General features: G+C 34.0%; 1 protein-coding gene across 1 annotated transcript in view; it reads left to right on the forward strand.

The window, feature by feature from the left end:
• The window catches only part of SPAG6 (sperm associated antigen 6), an 85193-nt gene that overhangs the window by 35275 nt on the left and 32984 nt on the right, over nt 1-16934 (forward strand). Inside the window, exons 5-6 of the mRNA XM_074192977.1 lie at nt 14881-15086; nt 16284-16457. Coding sequence (XP_074049078.1) covers nt 14881-15086; nt 16284-16457 — 380 coding nt within the window. The remainder of the gene's footprint in view (nt 1-14880; nt 15087-16283; nt 16458-16934) is intronic.

Here is a 16934-nt window from a genome sequence, read left to right on the forward strand (position 1 = left end):
GAAACGGGGATGAGAAGAATAGCTTGGCCAGAGGTGTGTGAAAAGATAGAGGACAATCAAAAAGCTTCCATGTGAAGGTTTTTCCATCTTTTTCTTTGGAAAATAGCCCTATGGGGGTGGGTAGGTGGCGCAGTGGATAGAGCATCAGCCCTGGAGTCAGGAGTACCTGCGTTCAAATCTGGCTTCAGACACGTAATAATTGCCTAGCTGTGTGGCCTTGGGCAAGCCACATAACCCTATTTGCCTTGCAAAAACCTTAAAAAAAGAAAAAGAAAAAGAAAAATAGCCCTATCCTCAGAAGGCTGGTTGTTGTGAAGCTTATCTCATGGGTTATCTTTACATAATATTTACATGCTCTGGGGATAATTTTGTTAATGGCTGTCATTGTCATATTATTGAGGAGAAAGCTGAAATAAAGTGTTATGCTTGGAGTCACATAACTTATAATGAGAGTCTTTGGTAGGATTTCAAGCCTTCCAAGAAACTCTGTTGTTTCCTTTCTAATAGGAAAAAGAACAGCTATGTTATTTGTTCTCTGTCTCCATCTTTCTATCTCTGTATCTATCTCGTCTCTGTCTCTGTCTCTGTCTCTGTCTCTGTCTCTGTCTCTGTCTCTTTGTCTCTGTCTCTCTCTCTCTCTGCCTCTGTCTCATCTGTTTCTGTGTGTGTCTCTGTCTCTGTCTCTTTTCTTTCTCTGTGCGTGTCTCTCTGTCTCTGTCTCTCTGTGTCTCTGTCTGTCTTTGTCTGTCTCTCCTCTCTTTCTTTCTTTGCTAACTTTTCTGAGTATCTGAAAATCCTTCTGAGTAATGACGTTTCTAATTCCCAATGGTTGGTTTCCACATGTGAGAACACTCTTCACTCTGCTGAGAGATTTCAAAACCCACTAAAGTTCCATGAGGTATTGCATTTCCATGCCAGTCAAATAGGGGTCAATTAAATTGGGAGATAGCATTGGTATTGTTTGCTGAGTGTGGAGGGGAACAATAGTGGAATATTTTGAATATTTCTTATTGACTACATTTTTTGCCCTTGGAAAGGGGAGAGAAAGGAGGAAAGGGAAGAACTACCTCTGCTCCAGCCTTCAGAGAGGAAATCAGCATGGTATACTGAAAGCATTGAGTTTGGCATTGGAGAACCTGGGCTTCAATCCTAGATCTGCTTCTTGTTATCTATGTGACCTTGGGCAATTACCTTTCTGAGTCTTGTACTCTTTGTGAAATAAGGAGATTAGATTACCAATAAGGATTTTTACAGCTCTGAAATCCTCTAATTCTAGGAGATCAAGAATAATAGAATACTTTATAAAGAAAGAGTTGAATCTTTCACCATCTAGAATGATGCACAAGGGAGAAGAATGGTAGCACTCAAAATATTTATAAATATATATATTTATAAATATTTCATACACATTCACTTACCAAGGATTTTCATCAGATGGAAGAGGAATGTGATGAGTAGAGGGAATGTAATTTTTTTCAAGTCTTAAAGATCAGTTGCTGTTTTTCCTTTTTTTTTTCCAAAGAAGGATCAGTAAAATCACAGGATATTATCTTGAGTCAACGCATCATTTGGATTTGAGTGAGGCAGAGTTACAGGAAGTTGTCAAGCTCACTCTCTCTCCCAGGGACTTTGAATCCAGAGAAGACAAAAGTCAAAATGACCTGGGTTGCAGTGGATGACCTTGGTGTCTTCCACATCTGATCAAGCACCTAACATTCCCCAGTGCCCACTTCATGACTCTGGGAACAAATTGTTCTCATCTGCCCATTCCCCCAGGGGAAGTCTTCACATGCTTGGAATAGACACCCTTCCAATTTTTTTAGGTTACATGTACAATTGTGTTGCACATACTTCCATGTGAAAGAAAAATCAGAACAAAAGGGAAAAACCTTAAGAAAGAAAAAAGAACAAAATTTTCAAAAGTGAAAATAGTATGCTTTGGTCTGCATTCAGACTCCAAGGTTCTTTGTCTGGATGTGGATGGCATTTTCTATCACAAGTCTCCTAGAATTGTCTTTGATCATTGTATTGCTGAAAAGAGTTGTCTATCATAGTTGATCATCACACAATGTTGCTATTACTGTATACAATGTTCTCCTGGTTCTGGACACTTCACTTAGTATCAGTTCATGTAAGTCTTTACAGATTTTTCTGAAATCTACCTGCTCATCATTTCTTATAGAACAACAGTATTTCATTATATTCTTATACCACAACTTGTTCAGCTGTTCCCCAACTGATGAGCACCCTCTCAATTTCCAATTCTTTGCCACCACAAAAAGAACAGCTATGAATATTTTGTACATGTAACACCCCCCAATTGAAAGATATGAGGTCTATTGGTTAACCTCAAACCTATCTGCTAAGATGCTTTACCTGATGTAGCCTCTCTGCTAGCTGCTTGTGCATGCTATATCTTCTTGAAGCCACAGGTGAGAGATGGGTGACAGGTAGACACCAAAAGGGGTTGAAAGGTTTTTTTCTGCTTTTTGCAAGGCAGTGGGGTTAAGTGACTTGCCCAAGGTCACACAGCTAGGTAATTATTAAGTGTCTGAGGTTAGATTTGAATTCAGATCCTCCTGACCACTGGACCTTTATCCACTGCACCACCTAGCTGCCCCTGGGGTTGAAAGTTTTGAAAGGGATCAACAAACCCTCACACCAGAGGTGCTAGCTCTCCTTAACCACCCCATTTCTCAGAGAGACTGGGAATAAAGAAAAGTTTGGACATGCATTTGATTATATTGGTAGAAAGGGAACACAAAATAACATTTATATATAGTCTGCTTGTGCTAAATGTGTTATAGATATCCTCTCTATAACCCTGGGAGGGGTAGTGGTATTATTAACCCCATTTATCATTGAGGAAACTGAGGCAAACAGAGGTTAAGTGTCCTGCCTAGAGTTGGAGCAGTGAGTCAGGTAATGAGAACAGTAGAATAAGAAAGTGTGATCAAAGGGAGAAGAGGGAGATTTCAGAGTTCAAGATCAGAGTTGGAATAGTTTCAGTTGATAGTGTGGTCTAAGATATCACCTCCCCTACGGGTGATCTGGATAGAATGGAAAGGGGTCATGGTGTTGTCTGAGGTTAGATCTGAGTTCAGGTTTTTCTGACTCCAGGCTGGAAATTACAATATTAATTGGTGCAAGGAAGTTTATTGTTGTTTTCTTATACTTTTAGGGATGGAAAAATATATTTTTTTCTCTTCCATATTGGGGTAAATGGCTACACATGTATATTTGTATGATTATGGATGTTACTTATTATAATTATAATTATATATATTATATATTATAAAAATTGAAAACCAATCAACCTAACCCTTCTATTGTTAATCTCCTCAGTGCTTTGATTAAGCTGACTACTTTTCCTCCTTCTAATACTGGTATTGATAACCAAGTACAAGTAAAATGGAAATAAATTATTTCTCCCATTTATCTTTTGGCACTGGGACAGCATATACTGGGCTGAATGAGGTTTCAATTTGAAAATAATTAATTATAGCCTTTGGTGGTGCAAAGTGACATTGCCCTGGGTGATTTTCAGTATTCTAAATATACATATAATATAGTTATGAATTTTTTGATATCTTTGCTATTTTTGTTAGCTATACTTCAGTGAGAACTAGTCTGGAAGGTTTATATTTGAGGGCAAGAGTGCATTAAAATCACTTTTTTTTTGCAAATTCTTTAGTGGTGACAATATCTTAATATCTCAATAACTGATATTACACTCATAGTATGTTAAGATCTAAGGGACATTATACAGCATTATTTAAAAATCAAATATAGGAAACCCTTCCTGGGGCAGCACTTAGAACTTTGGTCCTCTCCTTCTGAGTAGATGTGCTTACTTGTTCCCTTGAAAAACCTTTTTCCATACTTTCCCCCTATAACAATCATTCCAGAGTGTGCATGACTTCTCTCATGGAATTCTCTGATGGATAGGTTGCTTTTTCCCCATAAATGCTTCCAAACTGGGTATGAATATCTTTTGAACTATAGCATATTCCTTACCCCTGTTACATTGTCCTTTGAGCTCCTTCTCCCCAAACGAATTTGTCCCAAGTGGACTTCCAACAGGGAGATATGGTGGCTTTGGTTAGATAGTTTGGGGTAGATATTACTCAGATATTACTTAGATATTACTAATTGTGTGACCCTGGATACATCACTTAACCCTGTTTGCCTCAGTTTCCCCATTGGTAAAATGAGACAGAGAAGGAAATGGCAAACTATTCCAGTATCTTTGATGAAAAAAATCCCAAATGGGTTCATGAAGAGTCAGACATGAATGAAAATGACTGAATAAAGCATATAGTGAGGGTTGTCTTCCATGTGTAGCCTCAAATGAAGACAGAATAGACATAGTTGGCCTTTTCTCCCTTCACCCTTCTTCAAAGGACACTGTCAGAATGGGAAGTAGGAGACTCAGAAGTTTGACCATTCTGCTCTTTTCAGAGATAGAGAGCAGATATTGGACCAGAATTTAATGTTTCTGCCCCCTTAAATATTATTTAACTAGGGAATGTGTTTTTCAGATTCAAGCTAAACTTCTGATAACAGTTTATTTGGGGGGAAAGGAGAGGACCCCTAGCTTTATCAAGACTTTACTCCTTATGGAGTATCAGTTCCACATGAACACATAATCAGAATTAATAAAGGAACCCTTTTATTCAAGTTGATCACAAAACAAATCAGAGGAAACATACACAGGAAAATATATACCTGTAATAAAGCATGAAAGAGCTTCTTCCATTGGGAGTAAGGTAACTCAGCTCAACCAAGAGCACCCTCTCTTGTAATGCAGGGCACTGATCTCCACTAATGAGAAAGAAGGAGTTTCATACAAGTTAGGCTTTGGGACTTGGGTAACATTATCTATTTCATATCAATAAGAAACTAGAGTGATGCAGTGATCTCCAAGATTCCTTCCTTCATCATTTATAAAGAATTATTAGAACACAAATATAAGTTTAATGTTTATAAAACCATTGTTGGTAGAATTAGAAAATTTACATGAGAATTAAGTAATACTATTTAATGAGTGTAAACATTTATAATTATTATACTTGATTAAATGATTGTTATGGAGAAACATTCAAAAAATAAAGGAAGCTTTCAATTTTATAAACATGGTACATATGTTTCCCAGGTACTTTTTAAAAGATAGTGTAACAATGATATTACCATCTAGAACACTATTGTATCATATGCATGTTTGTTAATTATTTATTAGTCATCAAACTTGGTGATTAGCATTCACACCTCAAATGAGAAGGTTCCATGATGATAGTAGAAAAACTATTGGGTTTGGAGTTAGAATTGACCCTGTTATTTGCTTATTGACAAAGTCTCTGGTCTTTAATTTCCACTTCTATAAGATGAGAGATCAGACTCTGAAGACCTATGAAGTCCTAAAGAGAATCCAACCTCTTTCCAAACCAATCTATTTATTGAGGTCATCACCATCCTTCTAAAAACCAAAGTTCACAAACCTTGAAACCACCTCTCACCCCATGCTCCAATATGCTATTATTTCCCATGCTTTTGATTTTATATCTTAATAGCTCATATCTATGCCCTTTTCTCTATTCATATTATTGCCACTGTACTTCAGAGCCTTATCACCTTTAACCACTCTTCTAATTGGACTGCCAGTTTCCACTCTTTCTCTTCTCTAATCCTTCACATAGCTGTCAAAACAATATTCCTAAAATATGTCTGAATGTAATGTGACCCCCTAATCACATCCAGGACAAAGTATAGACTATTTAGCTTCTGAAGTTTTCGCTTTTCCCAACCTCACTCTGGCTTACTTTTCTAAAATCTTATTTTACATTCTTCTCTTTTGTATAATCTATTTTAGCCAAACTGACTGACCATGTTAAACTTGTCACTTGCTCTCCCATCTTCATGCTTTAGCATAAAATGTCCTTGTTTCTGGAATAAATTCCTTCCCTTTTCTCACTCATTCAAGCTTCATGAAGCCCTTCGTGGTTTCCCTGGTTATTTATATTCTCTCAGATGAGTTGGTTGGTTGCTTTTAGAATATACTTGTTTACATCTTGTATTCTTTGAATGGGCTGAATGCAAACTTTTTGAGGACGGGTGGTGGTGTTTTTTGGATTTTTTTAACCCAATTATTTCCATTTCAGTTTGTGTTACTTTGATTCTGTTACAGTAAATGATTAATAAGCAGGTCTATGATACATAAGTGTTCTAGATTGCAATGCCACTGTTACATTACCTTTTTTTTTAAGATTTTTTGTAAGGCAAATGGGGTTAAGTGGCTTGCGGTCATACAGCTAGGTAATTATTAAGTGTCTGAGGCCGGATTTGAACTCAGGTACTCCTGACTTCAGGGCCGGTGCTTTATCCACTGTACCACCTAGCTGCTCCATGTTACATTACATTTTAAAAATAACCTGGGGAACATACATATATACAGTGCTTATAAAAAAAATTGAAATGTGAAATGTAAAGGAGATTAAAAAGCATACATGTGGCTCTTTCTAATTCATGGGTCTGATCTTGATTCCCTCAATACTAAATTCCAGTGATTCCCTTACTACTTGGATCAAATATAAAATTCTTTCTGGCATTCGAACCCTCCCTCCCCTCATCCCCAACCTTTCCAGTCTTCTTATACATTGCTTGTTGTCCTCCCCTCTATTGGGAAATGAATAGACAGAATTAAATCAAATACAGATCTTGAGTAGGAATTTGTCTAGGATGGCGTTCATTAATATTTGAACTGATTATTTCCAAAATACAATACTTTATGAATTTGTCAATGGACAATATTGTCAATTTTTTATTTCAGTTGAACATATTTGGCCAATGCCCAGTTATTTTTATCTACATAACATGAAGAAAAAGATCCAGTGGTCTGAGAAATCCCATTAGGATCCCACATTGGGAAAATTCCATAGAGAATTAGACCTAGAAGAAAAAATGCAAATAGAGATTTTCTCTCTAAATAAAAATAAAACCATAGTCACATTTATATAGGTAAATTAGTTATTTCTGAGGCATTCCAGACTATAATAGGAAATATCCACTTTCTATTTCTTACATACATTATCTTTGCATTTGTCAGCACCAGAGGGTTGAGGTTTAGGGGCATTTTTTTTCCCGTTAGTTTATTTGAAACTGTGTTAAAGTGGAGTCCGATGCTAAATACCAAATTAACATTTCTTGTTATTTGCTTTTAAATTTTCTCACTTTAAGAAGCAGATTAACATGAGCTCTCCCATTTTTGCCTCTTTGCTTTCACTTAGAGCAATTCCAGGCTGATTTTATAAAGGACTAGGGCTGGGTGTGTAGGAGGAGTGGTTTATAATGTTATTGTATTTGTCCCAAGTAATCCTTAATTTCTTATTTGGCCATGATTTATCTAATGAATGCAATAGCATTATACCAACCAATTTTAAAGGGACTAGATCATTTTGCCATCAGACCAACTATCTTAAAGTAAAATACCTGAAAAATAAAGCTTAAACAGCTATAAAGCAAATTTCTTTATAATCTCGATTGTTTCTAAATAACAAAGGGTTAATATGTTCAAACTATAGTGAATTATGTACATTTTGATTTATTTATCACTATGCATTATTAAATTGAAACATGATTGCTTTCATTTTGGAAGTGGTGGAAAGCAATTAAATCAGGTTTTATTTTTTTAAAGAAATTATAATTATCTGGATTATACCTTTAAAAAATCTAAGATATTTTGTCCATTATAGAAAGTATCAAACAGAACAGTGATTTAAATTTCTTGTTCTAAGTGGTGACCAGATTTTTAAATGTCTGTACATATTAAGGCCATATGCAAAAACTTATCCATTTTTTAATTGACGGATGGAAACCACCCAAGAAAACTTAGACTCTTGAATGGAAAAACATCAAAATTAAACCTAATTTTTGCAGGATTTAGAAAGAGATTTTTTTCAAAGCAAGAGAATTACATTTTGTGTTAACAATGAAAATAATTCAATTTGAAAATATCTGTCAGTAATAATTTTTAAATTATACTCATTTATTATTGTTATATCACTCAAAATTTCTCATATTTAATAAGCCTATGGATTTGACTTTTATCTTTAAAATGACCCTTTCCATGAATTTTTGCATTGGATCATTTTATCTGTTTCTTTCCTTAATCCTTTTTGTTAGTTACATAGGCACAAGGTCAATTTTTAGATTTCTATCTTTTTTGCTTTAAAATTTATTAGTGTTCTTAAAACATTAATGTGCTTCCAGAGTCTCCCTTTAATTTTTGCTATCCTCCCGTTTACCCATCTTGCTCTTCTTTGTTGGTCCTCAGTGACTGGTCTTTCATCTGATCTGATGCTACTTAAAACATGACTCCAAGAATTAGAGGTGGAGCAGAGAACCACTAGGGGACAATTAAGGGAAAATCATTTTTTTGCCAAAATTGGCGTTTTTTTTCAATTATACTTTAGAGGTATTGCTGCTTCCTTTTCATTAAATATGGGGTCAATCCCTTTCCAGTGACCCCTGGCATGCAATTTGTATGGTTGACTGATTAGTATTTTTGCCTCCAATCATCATAAAAGTAATTTTTTCATCTTTAGCCTGTGTGTTATCCCAGTTTTCCTCTCCCTTTAACTATCTAACTGTACTATTTTTTTTTATCACAAGGTTTGCTGCGAATCAATTTTCTGCTAGTAATGAAATATTTGGAATTTGAACCTGATCCCAAACAGTCTCTACCTTTTTCATTTATATTTTAAATCATGGCCACCTAAAATAATTTCAAGATATTCTACTGAATTCTGGAAGAGGAGACTTGAGACTTAAAGAGGATACAAAAGGCAAAAAATGAATTATCCTCGACAAGCTCATATTCTCTTGAAATTTTGAACTTAAAAAAAGATAATATATATATATATAGCCTCCAATAAGCTTCCCCACAAATTATAAGAGATCAAAATAGTCCTTATTATGTTAAAGAAAACAGTTCTAAAAAGCAGCTATATTAGAACCCAAGGAAGGGAAAATACTCAACACAACTTTTCTCCTATAAAACATATTCAAAGAAACATATCTGTATAAATTCCATCATCCATTTTCTAGAGGAATTATAGATGTTATCAGAAGGATTAAAAAAAAGGTAAGGGAAACAAAAGAGGAGTGTGATTAGCTGATCTTTGTTTCTGATGTCACAGTCCCACAGAGGAGGCTGGCTCAGTTTCATTGCTCAACAATGAGCCATTCATGGGACAGAAAGGCACCAGTTATTCCTTTACTGACATAGTCTAGTATCAAATCTGAATACTGTACGCTCACTTGTCTGCAAGCATGCAATGAGCAGCAGCTTTCATATTTCCTATCCTTTCTGGGTAAATGAGTTGTCATTCAAATAACCTGCCTTTATTACTGATAATGTGCAATCATTAAAAGAGGTTACTTTTCTTTTTTTAGAGATAAATAATACCCTCAAAGGTAGTTTTTTAAAAAAAATAACAGTAATACAAAATATGGAAATGATTTACATAATCACACATGTGTAACCTATATCTGATTGCTTAGCATCTCAGGAAGTGGAAAGGGAAGAGAGGTGAGGAGGAATAGAATTTAAAACAGAAAACTTTAAAAATATTTCAAAAATTGGAAAAGAATAAAGTAATATAGTAAAGAAATGATTTAAGGGAATGAGGGAAAGGATGAAAAACTAAAGAGAAAGACTATTTCTGTTTTACGCCCACATTGGTAATTGTCTAGTATGTAATAGGAGCAATGACTTGGGCCTGTGTCTTCCTGACTCCAATATGCTTTAATTAAGTAATAGATTAGTTAAAAATAACTGATTATACATTCTCTATAGTTTTATCCACATAATGGATGTAACTCTCCTTGAAATATATAAAAAAAGTAAAACAAATCCCAAATGTCAGTGATCTCAAATGCTATGAAAATGTTTCATTTTCTTAATATAATAAATCTTTAGATCCTTCTTTTCTTGTTTATTTCCATAATTATCTGTAGGCCGGGAATAACAACTTCTTACATTTATAGAATTCCTTGTGATCTATAAAGTGCTTTGTGCATATTAACCTACTTGAACCTTGAAGCAACCTTGTAAATGTAGAATGAATAGTATTATAGCTCCTTTAGATAATAAATAAAGTTCAGGTTAATTGAGTTCCCTAAATAAATGAAACCCCAAAATAACCTTTCCAAGAGATAAGTCTAGGTGCTCTGATGACAAGTCCAGGACTCCTTCCACTTCACCTTTCTGCTTCTTGTTTTGAAGAACAAAACTTATATTTTGAAAGGAAATAATTTGGTGGTTTACCTATTTAAAATAAAATAAAATTTTAAAAAATGTTTCACATCTTTACCATTATTATTCATGAGTTCATTGTTGACTGCTTTTTTGCTCAAGGCATCCAAGCTACAACATGCTTGAACACCAAGGATTATTCTTTTCTCTTAAAAATATGAATCAGGGTGTGGCTAGGTGGTGCAGTGGATAGAGCACCGGCCCTGGAGTCAGGAGTAGCTGAGTTCAAATCTGACCTCAGACACTTCATAATTACTTAGCTGTGAGACCTTGGGCAAGCCACTTAACCCCATTGCCTTGCAACCCCCCCCCTAAAATGAATCAGATAAGGAAACTGATGAAATAGTAAATATTGTTCTGGCCTCCACTTGTTCGTCTCCTTCCCTCACAGGACCATCTCTAATTGTTAGGAATAATTACAGTTATATAACATTTATAAAACACATTTATCACATTCATATAACATTGCCCCATGAAGTAGATACTTCAAGAATTATCATCACTACTTTATAAATAAGGAAACTGAGACTTGAGGTTAAAGTAAATAACTTGTTCATATGCATGTAACCATGTAAATGTCAGACATGAGAATTGAACTCGGGATGCCTTGACTCTAATGTTCTTTTTCTGCTAGAATCCAGTGATGTATAACACAATACAAAATAATGTGCTTTTTGAAATTCAAATCTATGATTTGATCAGTTTAGGGAATTCCTTGATTTGAAAAAGCTTTCCTGCTATGAGGACAGCCAACTTACTGAAACCTACACTTTGGGAATTGCCTGAGAAACTGAGAGGTTAATTGATTTGCTTGTATTCAATCAGTTAACAAATATTTAATAGATGCCAGGCCAGAGATATAAAAGTTAAAAAGTCCCTGTCCTTGAGACTATCTGGAAGAGATGACAGTACATATAATATACACATAATATAAACATTGACATATTTGGGAAGAAGACTTGGCATCTTGAGAGCAAAAAAGATTTCATCTAGAATGTGATTCTAAAATTTAGCTGTGTCTTCCTGAATGTAAGGCTAGTGAAGTGAGAGACATGGAGATAGTAATGACAAGATTTGAATGAAGTGACAAAGTCACAGACATTGGTAATTTTCTAATACGTAATAGGGGCAAGACTTGAACCAGACAATTCCTGATTTCAGGGCTGACCATCTTTCTCTGACACCATTTTGCCTCTACCATTAAATGTTATACATACACTTGAACAAGAATCCCAATGACAATAGTGCAGAGATTTTCAGTGTGGTACAGTAATCTTTAGGGATCTCTGAGATTCTTATCAGGGGCTCCTTAAGGTCAAAAGTATTTTCATAATAATATAATATGTCTTAATATTGAGAGAGATAACCCACATAAACAAAAGCTCCTTGGGAATAAAGTACCAGCCTTGGAGTCAGGAGTACCTGGTTTCAAATCCGTTCTCAGACACTTAATAATTGCCTAGATGTGTGGCCTTGGGCAAGCCACTTAACCCCATTTGCCTTGCAAAAACCTAAAAAAAAAAAGAATATAAAAGGATCCCAATATCAGAAAGTCTAGGAACTACTGAAAAAATGGATAGAGGTTAGCCTTGAGTTAATGAGACTTAATATCCATCTATCCATCTCTTGATTCCCATTGGCTTTGTGACTGGACAAATCATTTAACCTGGTAAGAACTTTAGTGTCTTCTCTAAGGGTAGACGTTAGAAATAAAATGCTTATTTTCATCAGGAAAAGGACCTTCTAGGTCAAGAATTTCAAGAATTCAACTGATAAAGGAATATGTGTGGATTAGTATGATAACTCCTGTTTTACACTATGTCCTTCCTGATAAGAAATTGAGATTCGCCTCCTAATTGAAATTTTCCTCCTAATGTCTAGCCACCATTCCTACTGTATCCTATTTCTACAGAACAAGTCCAACCCCACTATTATATACTACAACTCTTCAAATATTGAGTCAACTGAAGACTCTACCTCCTGTGGTCAACCTCACTCTGTGTTACTATAGGCATAAAGTCAAATGTGCTCCAGAGTGCAACAGATGGAGTTGAGTGCTTAAAAAGAAGCTGAAGAATTCAATTTAATAACATTTATTATCTACTTAAGGTGAACTGGGAAAATAGGAAGATAATACAAGCCATGATCCCTATTTTCATAGAACTTAATAACCATGTAATAGAGTTTTGAGTAAAACTTTGTAGTGTTTGGGGAAGGAGTAAAATGTAAGCTTAATAATTTCACAACAGAAGGAAAAAGTACATGTGGGGATTGTGAAAATGGTCAATAAAACTTAAATATAATTTAAATTTATATAATTATACAATTTTATATATTATTTATGTATTATAACATAATATTCATAATGATTTTAAAATACTTTTATCATTTGTATAATTATATTTTTTATTTTTTTTAGGTTTTTGCAAGGCAAATGGGGTTAAGTGGCTTGCCCAAGGCCACAGAGCTAGGTAATTATTAAGTGTTTGAGACTGGATTTGAACCCAGGTACTCCTGACTCCAAGGCCGGTGCTTTATCCACTACGCCACCTAGCCGTCCTCATTTGTATAATTATAAAATAAATCTTAATATAAATATAATTAAAATGATGGTTCCATTTAAGCAAATGGATTCAATTCATTGGACATGTGTACTGTGATGTTTTAATATGAACCAGTTAAAAACATACATGAAAAATTGTGGGGCAGCTAGGTGATGCAGTAGATAGAATACCAGCCCTAGAGTCAGGAATACCTGAGTTCAAATCTGACCTCAGACACTTTATAATTGCTTAGCTGTATGACCTTGGGCAAGTCACTTAACCCTATTGCCTTAAATAAATAAAAATAAAAATATGAAAAATGATAGATTATCTGGAACAGTCTATATCATTTAAATTGTATATATAGTGGAAACATCAAGTTACTCAATAGAATATCAGAGACATATACAGTTCAACTTTTTTTGTAGTTCCACTGCTCTCATTCTTTACAAAAAGTGACTATTAGGAACAGCTACAATAAACTGTCTTTCCACCCCAGTGATAGTATCACCTGTCTGCTGATCACTCTTCAGACACTTGCTGTGGCAGCTTTGAAGATGTCTCAGAGGGATCTGTTTTATTGTTAAGTTGATATTTCACTAGTCTGTTGTTACCTTTGTCTTTTTTTTATACTTGCTTTTAGTTTTGAAGAAAATTACATGCTAACAATATCCCTTCATGTTCACAGCCAGATGCATTTCTAAGTGAAACAATTAAAAAAAACTGTTGAGTTCTTCATTTGTTCTGTAGGTAACACATAAACCATAACTTAGTTCCTACAGCCTATCTAAATTGTAAGTATCATGTGATAGAATCTAAGTGCTTCTGTGCTCTTAAAATAATTTTAAAAAAATACAAAGTTGGGGTAAATAGCAGCTGTCTTTCTCCAGCAGTGTTTTCAGTAATCTCTTTTTTAAAAATAAGGTTAACAACACATCCTCCCCTTTTCTCAAATAAAAGAATTAAGTACATCCTTTTAAATGAAAGACATTGATCGAAATGCTAAATGAAGATCCAAATCTCTGAGATATAATTGTTCTAATTTGTAGAGGCAGTATAAAATAAAGGAAATGAGAGAGAGACCATATTAGAAGGAAGACTAACACTTTTAAAGGATGTTTTATTTTTTCATTTAAAAAATGTTAAAGGACATTTAAAAATTTCATTATGCATCAATGTAGATCTGAACAATATTCTGGTGATATTTTAAACTCTATGGTACTTTTCATGTGAATCGTGGATCTTTCTACAATTATTCAATATTTTTAAACTGATGCTTTCTATAAATGATAATACTGAATATGCACATTAATTGCTAGATCATTCAAGTTACTTAAAATATTGCCCAGATTCTTCATCTCCAATGTGATAAATATTAACTGATTAAACATTATTAAATGTTTAACAATTATATGCCTCTTAGGACATGCTTTTTAATAAGAAATTATGTTTTAAAATGATTAAATAAATAACTGGTTATTTGTGTAGTATTATAAAGCAAAAATAATTTTTTGATAGAGATCCAAAAGGAATAGAATTTTTAAAAAATCCTTTCTTATTGTACTGACACATGATCCATGTTAATGTTTACATAAATAGGACAAATACTGCCTAATTAGGATGGTGGGTCAAATTTTGGTACTTTTATTTTCTCTGTTATTGTAATCCACACATAAAATGCTTGCCTATTGATAAAGGCAAAATAGTCAAAGCTTAAACAGCTGACATCTGCTTACTCTCTCTCTCTCTCTTAAAAAAAAAGGCAGAATAACAAGCCATTTCAGCCTAATCTACCTCAAATGTGTGCATGTAAATGGAGGTCCATCGATTGACCTGTATTCTTTTCAGCTCAGGATTGGTCCACATGGTTTATGAAAACCAGGAGGGTTGATTTGAAATGCAGATGTCGAGACAGTGCAGTTCACCCTCCCCTTTTTTTTCTTTGCTGTATCTGTCAGAGTGAAAAATGGCTTGCACAAGGGTCAGTCACCCATACTCACTTAATTACTTTTCTTGGACCTACAGAACTGTCGCAAGCTGTGGTGGATGCGGGAGCAGTTCCCCTTTTAGTACTCTGTATCCAAGAGCCAGAAATTGCTTTGAAAAGGATTGCTGCCTCAGCTCTCAGTGATATTTCAAAGCATTCTCCAGAGTTAGCCCAGACAGTGGTGGATGCAGGAGCTATTGCTCACTTAGCACAGATGATCCTGAACCTTGATGCTAAACTGAAGGTACTTAAAAAAAACCCCAACCCATTGTAGATATTAGAAAACAAAAATACCTATGAGCTATATTGTTAAAATTTCTAAAAATAGTCATTCAATTTTCTTTGAGAACAGATGTTACCTTACATGATTTGTAAAAATAAGACATCAAAATAAGTTTTTAGAATTAGAATCACAATTAAGAAAATCACTTTGTGATAGAATGAAATATTGCAAGGAGTACAAATGCATCCTGGTCAGTTGTATTAATAATTGAAACATTCTCATTAAAATAAAATCTTTTTTTACATAGAAAATCATAATGTCCAATTAATAGCATTGTCTTTTATTTATATCTTATTACTTCTTAAATGAAATTTTAAAATTTATTTTAATTATATGGATGTTATACTTTATGTAGTGTTTCAAAAAGGCTTAGCGATAAAAGCCACATGAGGACTTTTGGGACATCTTGTATATATTATGCTATTTGAACAATCTTTTATTTTTCCCAATTACATGAAAAATGGATGTTATATTTTATACAGTGTCTCAAAAAGGCTTCGTGATAAAAGTTACATGAAGACTTTTGGGACATCTTGTATGTATTATGCTGTTTGAATAATCTTTTATTTTCCCAATTATGTGTAAAAATAATTTTAACATTCTTTTTTAAAAAAAATTGTGAGGTGCAAATTCTTTCTCCCTCCCTCCCCTCTCTGCAATAACAACCAATTTTGTACATGTGTACAATTATACATGTGTAATGACATCTTGTATTTTTTAGAATATTTAAAAATCTCAATATTTTCATTAAAGTAAAAGTAAAATTCTTTGAGATGGTATCAATATTATGACAAAATTAAAATCTTAGACCTGTAAGTCAGATTTTAGTATTGGTAACCTAAATATACCATACATTTCTGTTTTGGATGCTTCATAATTACAGAATTTTGTTAGGTTTATTTGATCATTTACTGTTGTATGAAACTTTAATAAATGGAAAAGAGATCTTTGCCTTTAAAGTGAGTATTCTTAGTTAAAAGACATGGATATAATGAAACTCAAGTCACATGAATATATATACTTATGTTTTCCTATATACCAAAAGCTGTGAAAGTCTATGTAGAAAAGTTTATAAAAGCGTTTGAAGTCATGAATGTCTGAAAAAATTGTTTATAAAACCTTTCTAATAGAATCTAAATAATTATTCTTCTTCAATAGCGTCAAGTGCTTTCTGCTCTTAGTCAGATAGCAAAACATTCGGTGGACCTGGCGGAAATGATTGTTGAAGCAGAAATTTTCCCTGTGGTTCTTACATGCCTAAAGGACAAAGATGACTATGTCAAGAAAAATGCTTCAACTCTAATTAGAGAAATAGCAAAACATACACCTGAGGTAAAAAATAAACAAAAAATCCATAAATCTCTTGTAAATAAAATAGCCCATTAGCTTGATTTTCACTATTTATAGGGCACAAGGATTGTGACATCCATTACATGCTTGGTTGGTTAGATTGATGGATTTGGAGTCAGAAATTCCAACTTCTTTCTTTACAAACTCTCTATTAAAATAACTTTGGGCAAGTCATTTCAATTCTCTTGTCCTCAGTTTCTCCAAAACCAGATTGGGGCGAATACTAGTCATTAACATATTTTTTTCGCTTTACTCAGGCAGGTATGTGGAGTTTTTTTAGAATTAATTGAGATGCTTGCATAATAAGACACTGTATTTGTATAAAGGTTACACAGAGCAATACTATTTCCTTCCTGGTGTCTTCTACATGAATAGAAAATATGAAATAATAAGATGCAGAGACTGAACCAACTCTAAAGTAGTTTCTAGTTTTCTTTGTTTATTTTTAGCAATAGGCAC

This window comes from Macrotis lagotis, chromosome 7 (assembly GCF_037893015.1).
Source record: "Macrotis lagotis isolate mMagLag1 chromosome 7, bilby.v1.9.chrom.fasta, whole genome shotgun sequence".
Taxonomy (NCBI): domain Eukaryota; kingdom Metazoa; phylum Chordata; class Mammalia; order Peramelemorphia; family Peramelidae; genus Macrotis; species Macrotis lagotis.